General features: G+C 63.4%; 1 protein-coding gene across 1 annotated transcript in view; it reads left to right on the plus strand.

The window, feature by feature from the left end:
* The first annotated feature begins 795 nt into the window (after positions 1-795).
* Unkl (unkempt family zinc finger-like) overlaps positions 796-9189 on the plus strand; it is a 14413-nt gene continuing 6019 nt past the window's right edge. Inside the window, exons 1-8 of the mRNA XM_013011308.1 lie at positions 796-966; positions 1442-1575; positions 2956-3091; positions 3229-3346; positions 3713-3797; positions 5068-5150; positions 6245-6307; positions 8410-8542. Coding sequence (XP_012866762.1) covers positions 1536-1575; positions 2956-3091; positions 3229-3346; positions 3713-3797; positions 5068-5150; positions 6245-6307; positions 8410-8542 — 658 coding nt within the window. The 5' untranslated portion in view covers positions 796-966; positions 1442-1535. The remainder of the gene's footprint in view (positions 967-1441; positions 1576-2955; positions 3092-3228; positions 3347-3712; positions 3798-5067; positions 5151-6244; positions 6308-8409; positions 8543-9189) is intronic.

Here is a 9189-nt window from a genome sequence, read left to right on the forward strand (position 1 = left end):
ACCCCGTCCCCCTCCCCACCCCATTCCCCTCACCACTGGCCTGGCTCTGGGGCCGCCTGGTACACTTTGGTCCGTTGGGCAGGCCTGCCCCAGGTGGGGTCCCCTTGGCCTCCCCAGGTCATGTGGATGACACCCTGCCCCCATAGGAACGGAGTGCAGCCTGGTGGGCAGCCGGTCCTGGCGTGTGCCTGTGTGTGCTCCGCCCCGGGCCTTCAGGCCCTCTGAGGTCGCAGCTTCCTCTTTCCCATCCAAGGGTCAGCTCAGGCTCTGGGAGGCACCGGCTGAGCCACTGCCCTGCGAGTCGCTTGCCCGTCGCTCTCCGAGGAGGCCGTGGCAGGCGATGCCACCATCTGCGGCTCTTCCCTAACCCCTCCAGGCCCGGGCTCTCCCACCCCCGGCCTCCCCTTCCCCTCTCCTGGTCCCTGAGTTCCCTGGGTGCTGGAGGTAGTCACCACGCCTGCCAGGAAAGGACCGGCCCGCATGCCAGGCACCGACAACTTTAGAACTGTTACTAAATGTGCCCAAGGCCTGGCTTCCCGCACAGTCAGTGGTTGTGATTGTTTTCTCCCTGCTGTATACAACAGGGAGATTTGGCCTCAGTCCTTAGGCAAGGGTCCCAAATTGGGGGTAGGTGCCTGTTTGGTATGGTCCTCTTTGCAGCCAGATCAGAAGTCTGCCGCCCCCGTGTGGCGGGGCGGGGCGGGGCGGGGTGTGGCACGGCGGGGGACGCAAAGGGTCAGCCCCCCATCCGAGGGACCCGAGGGAACGCGCCACTCCTCTGCCTCCCAGGTGCCCCTACCTGCACCGGACCACTGGGGACACGGAGCGCAAGTACCACCTGCGCTACTACAAGACGGGCACGTGCATCCATGAGACCGACGCCCGCGGCCACTGCGTGAAGAATGGGCTGCACTGCGCCTTCGCGCATGGCCCCCTGGACCTGCGGCCGCCCGTGTGGGACATCCGGTGAGGACATGCGGCCCCCGTGGCCCCCAGGGGTGCGGCTCCGATCCCAGCTTGCTGAGACCCAGGGGCGCAGCTCCGATCCCAGCTTGCTGAGACCCAGGGGTGCGGCTCCGATCCCAGCTTGCTGAGACCCAGGGGCGCAGCTCCGATCCCAGCTTGCTGAGACCCAGCGAGATGCATTTCTTCATTCTCTGCCTTGCTCTCCATCTTGGGGTGTGTGGCTGTGTAGCCCAGCCTGGCCTCAAACTCCAGACCCCGCCCCCTCAGCTCTCTGAAGGCTGGGATTACAGGCGTGTGCCGCCACACCTGGCCCCCCAGGTGGACCTGCACGCTTCTGAGCAGAGCTAGTTGTGACTCGCGGGGTCCGGGTGAGGACCATCACACCCCAGGGCTGCACCCAGGGGTGGCAGGCTGCTGCCAGCGTCCGCGCGTGGCGTCCGGGCTGCCCGGGCCTGTGACGGCTGTGTTCTTGCAGGGAGCTACAGGCTCAGGAGGCCTTGCAGAATGGCCAGCTTGGTGGCGGGGATGGTGTGCCCGACCTGCAGCCTGGCGTGCTGGCCAGCCAGGCCATGATCGAGAAGACCCTGGGCGAGGACCCCCGTTGGCAAGGTGAGCCAGCGGGGCAGCGGGAGGGGCACCGCCCGGGGGGCCCGGCCCAGGCGCTGTGGGCACTTGGATGGCTGGCGTGGGGTGGCGCACGTCCGCGCCCAGGTGTCCCGCCCGCCCCGCCCTGGCTGCGCTGGTGGCCTGTCCCCCTGGGCCTCCGCCTGTGTGTGCTCCCTGGCCCCTGGGGCTGGTGTGCTGGTGGTGACCAAGGAAGGCTTGGGGGTTTTGTAGGTAGAGCGCACACTCAGAGCTCACTGTGCCCAAGTGAGCAACTCAGCGGCACATTCGAGTGTTGTGCTGCCATCACCAGTCAAGTTCTAGAACTTTCCCGCCGCCTGGATGGAAACCCCATGGCAGCAGCCCACTCCCTGCTTGCTTGCCTCTGTCTGTCGGCTTCTGTCCACACCCCTCTGGGTAGTGAAGTTTTAAGAGTAGCCCACTCAGGGGCTGGGAAGGTGGCTCAGTGGTAGAGCGCTTGCCTTGCATGCATGAGGCCCTGGGTTCGATTCCTCAGCACCACATAAGCAAAAAGAAAAAAAGCCAGAAGTGGCGCTGTGGCTCAGGTGGTAGAGCGCTAGCCTTGAGCTGAAGAGCTGAGGGACAGCGCCCAGAGTTCAGGCCCCAGGACTGGACCAAAAAAAAAAAAAAGAATAGCCCACTCATCCCCAAGGATGCACCGATGGAGCCACAAGCCAATGGTGGTTCTCAGGGTCTGCCTGTGCGTGGAGAAAGCACTGAACCAAAAACACGCTCAGCTTGCTTACTGAGATAGCAGTCTTGCTAACTTTTTCCCAGGTTGGTCTTGAACGGTGATCCTCCTGATCTTTACTTCCTGAGTATCTGGGATTCAAGGAGTGCACCACTATGCCCAGCCCTACTTCAGAAGGAAATCTCAGGGGCTGGGAATGTGGCTCAGTGGCAGAATGCTTGCCTAGCATGCACGAAGCCCTGGGTTCGATTTCTCAGTACCGCATACACAGACAAAGCCAGAAGTGGCGCTGTGGCTCAAGTGGTAGAGTGCTAGCCTTGAGCGGAAGCAGTCCAGGGACAGCGCCCAGGTCCTGAGTTCAAGCCCCAGGACTGGCCAAAAGGAAAGGAAATCCCACCCCCCAGTCTTGCTCTGCCTCCCCCCCTCTGCCTCCGGCCACCTCTGTCCCACTTTCGGTGTCTGGACGTCCTGTTCTGTACATCTAAGCCCCGTGGCCCCCGTGTCCGTGGCTTCTGCTGTGTGTGGCATTCTCAGGACTGGTCCACGTGGAGGGAGCTGTTAGCCCGCCGTCTCGTGGCTGGAGTGTCCATCATGTGGTCAGCCATGCTCGCTCACGCGTGGCTGTGGGTCGGTTGGAGGCCCCGGGGCCAGGTGTCTGCCCCCCTGTTCTGTAGATGCCAGCTTCGTTCTGGGCAGCTACAAGACCGAGCAGTGCCCGAAGCCGCCGCGCCTGTGCCGCCAGGGCTACGCCTGCCCACACTACCACAACAGCCGGGACCGCCGGCGGAAGCCCGGGAGGTTCCAGTACAGGTGGGTGGGTCGGCCTGGCCCCGCGCAGGGTCTCTGCTGGGGCACCGATGCTGCCTCCGGCCTGGTCACGCCCGGCGGGGTGCCTTGCCCCGGCCGGCCCCCCGGCGGGCGTGACCTGTGCTGGTCCTCGCCCCCAGGTCCACACCGTGCCCCAGCGTGAAGCTTGGCGATGAGTGGGGGGAGCCCTCCCGCTGCGATGGGGGGGACGGCTGCCAGTACTGCCACTCCCGCACCGAGCAGCAGTTCCACCCCGAGGTGAGCGCCGCACGAGGGGGGCCGCCAGCAGAGGCAGGGCCCGAGGGGTCACCCCGCCACGGGTGGCCCCACGCGGGTGGCGGAGGAGAGAAGGGGGGCCCTGGCGTCGGGCTCGGGACGCGGGCGGCGGAGCTGGGAGGCGCGGGACCGGCCTGCGCCTCGCTGGGTGTGGAGCAAGGGCGGGGTGGTGGCAGGAGAGGTCGTCACGGTCGTCCGGTCCGCTGCGTCAGGCCTGCGGTGGCCGTGGGCCCGTGGCGCCTGCCCTGTGGCCGGTGGACTGGCAGCCCCAGGACAGGGGGTTGCCCCCCCCCGCCTTTCTCCCAGCCGCCCGCCAGCGCAGCCCTCACCTCTGGTTTTCCTTGCTAGATCTACAAGTCGACCAAGTGCAACGACATGCGTCAGACCGGCTTCTGCCCGCGGGGCCCCTTCTGTGCGTTCGCACACGCAGAGAGTAAGTCGGCGGTCCCAGGGTGCACACGTGTGTGCGGGTGGTCTGGGGGCCCTCCTTCAGCACGTGTGATTGTTAGGGTCAACCCGAGCAAGCTTTGAGGGCTAGGGAAACAGGATCTTGGCTCCACGGCCCGAGGACCAGGAGTGCCCGGCTGCGCTCGGCCCCCTGGGGGAGGCGGGGGGGGGGGCCACGGCACAGGACCCTCCTTTCATACCTGCCATAGACTGGGCGGTGCGGAGCCCAGGGGGCCTCCTGCCTCCAGCCCCGGGATCCGTGCAGACCTGGGTCCTGTCCTGCTGCCCCACCTACTCACCCGCACCTCGCCCGGGGTGGTCCATGCTGCCCAGGACCCAGGGTGGGCCTCTGTGGAGGGAGGGGCGTCTCTCAGCTCACCTGGGGAGGCACCAGAGGCCCTAGAAGTGAGGCCAGCGGGTCTGGGCCTGGTGCTCATTGCAGGTGGTCCTGTCCCCAGGGAGGAGTGTGGCAGCCTGCTCCGCACGCTCCCCCGCTTTAGCGTTTGGGTTCCAGTTTTTTGTTTTTTTTGGGTTGGTCATAGGGCTTGAACTCAAGGCCTGGGCGCTGTCCCTGAGCTTCTTTTGCTCAAGGCCAGCGTTCTACCACTTAAGCCACAGCTCCACGTATGGCTTTTTCTGTGAATGTGGTGCTGAGGAAGCAAACCCAGGGCTCTATGCATGTTAGGCAAGCACTCTGCACATTCCCAGACCCACACTCAAATTTTACTTTCTAGTCTTTTTAATTTGTGATAATTTTGGGCTTGAACTCAGGGCCTGAGTGCTGTCTCTTGAGATTTTTGCTCAAGGCTGATATTCTACCACCTGAGCCACAGCTCTGCTTCTGGCTTTTGGTTGGTTAATTGGCAGTAAGAGTCTCAGAGAGCCCTTGCCTGGGCTGCCTTGGAACCATGATTCTCAGATCTCAGCTGGAGTGAGACACAGGCCTGTCCTTCATTTTGACAGTAGCGTGGTTTGAACTCAGGGCTTTGAGCTTGCCAGGCAGGTGCTCTACCACTCTGAGACATGCTCCCAGCTCAGCTTTCTACTCTTCACATTTTAAACGTGGACTTTGAGTGTTAAATTCACTCAAGGCTTGAATGTGAAGACCTCACGGAGGCCTTGGTCTATGTGACCATCTTGGCTGGCCACCGTCCCCAGAGCAGCATGAGCTCCGTGCCCTGACTCTCTAGGGCCTGAAAGCCTGGCGTGTTGTCCGCTGCCGGTGGCCCTTAGTGCCCGCTCCTCTTTCTTGGCAGAGAGCCTCGTCCTAGGGAGTGAGTGGGGTTGTCGTGACCTGCCCAGCGGCGGCGCCCCGGCCCCCAGCAGTCAGCCCGGACATGTAAGTAGACGCGCTCGGGCCCACGGCAGCCTGAGACAGGATGGCTGCCTGCTGGTGTTGGGGCTCCTCTCCACAGCCTAGAAGAACCTCAGCCTGGGCGGGGGGGCTACAGTGCCGGCCAGCAGGAGGGGCCTTGGCCTAGCAGGTGCTTGTGCTCACAGAGCTGGGGGGTGCGGAGGTCATCACGGAGCCGCATGGTGTGTGTGACACCGTCCGTGGCACTCCAGCACACTGGGCTTTGGCGGGGAGGGGCGTGAGGGCGCAGACAGGCGGCTTCTCCCTCTCATCTGGAAGTCACGGTCTCATTGCTGTCAGCCCCTAGACTGGGTGGGGTCAAAGTTTAGCTGAATTTTGAAACGGGAACCAACATGCTCATTGGCTTCTAAGAAAGTTCCAGGCACAAGGAAACATGCCCGGTCGGCTTGCCCGGGGTGCAGGCCACTTGTGTCCGGGCTATTGAGGCCTCTGCCCTCTCCCCAGTTGGCTGGCGAGCGTGGGCTGGTGGGCACAGCCCCAGGGGACGCTGCCCTCCTGGGACGTGCTCCTACCTCCTACCCACGGGATCCTTGGCGTTCCGCATACTGAGACCCCTGCCTTCCCGGGGCTCCCCCGGGAAATCCAGCAGGGCTGTTCCGGGGGACGCCCACTCTAGGGGCCTCATGGGTTCTTCCCCACCTCGGATCTGGGCCAGGCACCCAAGCAAGACCAAAGGAGGGGCGTGCGCATGTCCAGGCCCGGCCCTGTCCAAGGCTCTGCAGGTGCAGGGCAGGCGGTGGGGGCCGCGGGCGGGCGCAGGGCAGGCGGTGGGGCATGGTGCTCGCATGCTGTCACCAGGGCTGCGTCCGCACCGAGCTGTTGTGGGACTCTCCAGGAATCAGGGATTTCCTGCAGGGCATTCACGGGTCACGGCTGTAATCCTAGCTACGCGGGAGGGTGAGCTTGGGAGGACCCCAGTTCAAAGCTAGACTGGCCCTAGTATTGCCAAAAAAATAATAATTTTTTTCACATTTCCAAGCCCTGAGCGGCGCGTTGGCTGTGTGCTGCCGGGTGAGGCCTGCTCGGTCTTCCCAGCCTGAGCAGTTTTTCTGTTGCAGGCCAAGTGGAGAGAGGCGCCCTCGGAAGGCAGTCAGAAGTGCAGCCAGCTGGACGGCAAGCAGGTGGGCCCAGGGGCTGAGGGTTCCTAGTGCCTTTGCTAACCTCTTTGTTTGAACACACTGTGGTTCTTGTTGGCTCTTGGTTCATCCGGTTAATACCGGTTTGGGTTTTTTTGTTTTTCCTAAAAGTATCTTTTTTTCTTGTATTCAAGTGTTTCATTGCCTAAAACATTGTGTCCTAGGAAACAACAAACCACAAACCTCCATAGAGTTTTCTCTGTGGCTTCAGCACCCCTCTGTGGTCAGCTGTGACAGCCTCACAGATGTTCATTCTCTAAGTCCCGATGCCACGCAGGGGTGGGGGGGCAGGCAGGTGAGGGGTGCAGGCGTGGGGCGGAGGGGCAGGCAGGTGAGGGGCCCTACTCTCTCTCTCTTTTTGGTTGGTTGTGGGTCTTAACTCTGGGCCTGGGCACTGTTCTTCAGCTCAAGGTGAGCGCTCTACCACTGGAGCCACAGCGTCACTCCCAGCTTTTTTTTTTTTTTTTTTTTTTGGGTCCGGTCATGGGGCCTGAACTCTAGGCCTGGGCGCTGTCCCTCAGCTCTTCAGCTCAAGGCGAGCGCTCTACCCCTTGAGCCACAGCGCCACTTCTGGCTTTTTTCTTTTTGCTTATGTGGAGCTGAGGAATAGAACCCAGGGTCTCAGGCATGCAAGGCAAGTGCTCTACCACTGAGCCACCTTCCCAGCCCCACTCCCAGCTTTTTGAGTGCTCTATATCGTTTTTTTTTTTTTTTTTTCGTGGGGCTTGAACTCTGGGCCTGGGCGCTGTCCCTCAGCTCTTCAGCTCAAGGCTAGCACTCTACCTCTTGAGCTACAGCGCCACTTCCGTCACTCCCAGCTTTTTCTGTGTATGTGGTGCTGAAGAACCGAACCTAGGGCCTGGTGCATGTGAAGCAAGCACTCTACCACTGAGCCAGCCCGCCATTTTTTTTTATTTTTTTGTCGGTTGTGGGGCTTGAACTCTGGGCTTGGGCACTGTCCCTCAGCTCTCTACCACTTGAGCTACAGCGCCACTTCCGGTTTTCTGGTGGTTTATTGGAGATAGGAGTCTCACGGTCTCTCCTGCCCGGGCTGGCTTTGAACTGGGATCCTCAGATCTCAGCCTCCTAAGTAGCTAGGATTACAGGCGTGAGCCACCAGCGCCCGGCGCGCCATCTCTTTTGTATGGACGTGAGTTAGTTGGGTGAGCGCCATCCGAGTGAGCTCATCTTCACCTGATTGTGTCCCCAAGAAGTGGCTCTGGGCACACCTGAGGTCCAGTGGAGCTCCTGCCTGTGGACGGGCCTCTGTTTCGTCAGTCTGCCCTCATGAGCGTGGCCAAGCCTCGGTGTGCTGTGGTTTCATGTTGCCCCCCCGGACAGAGCAGCACTGGCTTCGCCACTGGGCGCGGGTGTTGGTGTTTTGAGAAGCACCGTTTCCTCCTGACAGTGCTGCTCTACAGATTCAGTGGTGGGGTGTTTTTTGCCTGTGCTACTGGAAAGCGGTGAGCACGGGGGTGGAGGAGGCTGTGGCAGGAGAAGCTCAGGTGTGAGGCCAGCTTGAGCTACATGTTGAGACCCTGACTGGAAGGGGGGAGAGAACCACCTCAGAGTCCTGATGAGTGGTAAGGTGGGGGCCTGGGGTGCTGACTCACACCGGCAACCCTACCTGCTGAGGAGGCTGAGCCGGGAGGACTGGCAGCTTCAAAGCCAGACTATCTCTAGTTAACCTCCAAAATGTTGGACTGGGGGCATGGCTCAATGAGTAGCCTGTGAGCCATGAGCAAGAAAGCTGAGTGAGAGCGCTTGAGGCCTTGAGTTCAAGCCCCCACACCAGCACCTGCGCACAGGGGACGATCAAGATGGTAAATTTTATCCAAACAAAATGAATTAAAAACAAATCGGAAGTTCGCAGCGGGAGGTGGCATGGTATGCCCCGGTGGCTGGACGGCGACCCACGCCTGGCGATGGACAAGGACGGTCCCCAGCGCCGTGCGGGGCCGCGGGCGTGCTCCGGGGCCCATCGGGGAGAAGCCGCGCTGCGGGCCGCCGAGCAGGACGGGCTGGGCTCGGGCAGGGTCGGGAGCAGACCCCGGGCACCGGCTCACCCTGTGCGTGTTTTCGGACAGAACCACCTGGCTGTGTTCGCAGTGGTTCAGCCCCGCGCCGCCAGCGCGGGCTCGAGCCCCGGCTCGGGCAGCTCCTCCCCCACCGCCGCGCCGGACGCCGCCGCCGCGGGCAGCACCGTGGAAGCCGTGCTAGGTGAGTCCGCGGCCCCGGGCCCAGCCCCGGCCGTCGGGGGCGTGGCCCGCCCCGCAGCGCGCGCGCTCCCGGCCCCGCCCACCCGGGGGGGGGAGTTAGACGTACAGAACGTGCGACCCGGGGCCAGGCGGCGCTGTGGGCCCGGAGCGCCCCGCTCCCCCCGCCCCGCCCCGCAAGGCGGGCCACCGCGGGGCCTGGCCCGGGAAACCGCACACTGACCCGCGCCCTCACCTGCCAGCCGGGCGCTGCGGAGCGGGGCGGGGCCGCCGCGGCTGCGCCTCGCCACCGGGTCAGCCGCGCGCCGGGGGCGGAGCTTCTTCTCTGTATGGGCGGGGCGGGCCGCGCGCTGGGGGCGGAGCCTTTGTTCTCTGGGAGGGGCGGCCCGCGCTCTGGGGGCGGAGCCTCTGTTTTTTATGTGGGAGGGGAGCCGCGCTCTGGGGGCGGAGCCTCTGTTCTTTACGGGGGAGAGGCGGGTCGCGCGCTCTCCATGTGGGTGGGCGGGCCCGCGCGCTGGGGGCGGGGCCTCTGTTTTTTATGTGGGAGGGGGAGCCGCGCTCTGGGGGCGGAGCCTCTGTTCTTTACGGGGGAGAGGCGGGTCGGCGCGCTCTCCATGTGGGTGGGCGGGCCCGCGCGCTGGGGGCGGGGCC

This window comes from Dipodomys ordii, unplaced genomic scaffold (genome assembly GCF_000151885.1).
Source record: "Dipodomys ordii isolate 6190 unplaced genomic scaffold, Dord_2.0 Scaffold14, whole genome shotgun sequence".
Taxonomy (NCBI): domain Eukaryota; kingdom Metazoa; phylum Chordata; class Mammalia; order Rodentia; family Heteromyidae; genus Dipodomys; species Dipodomys ordii.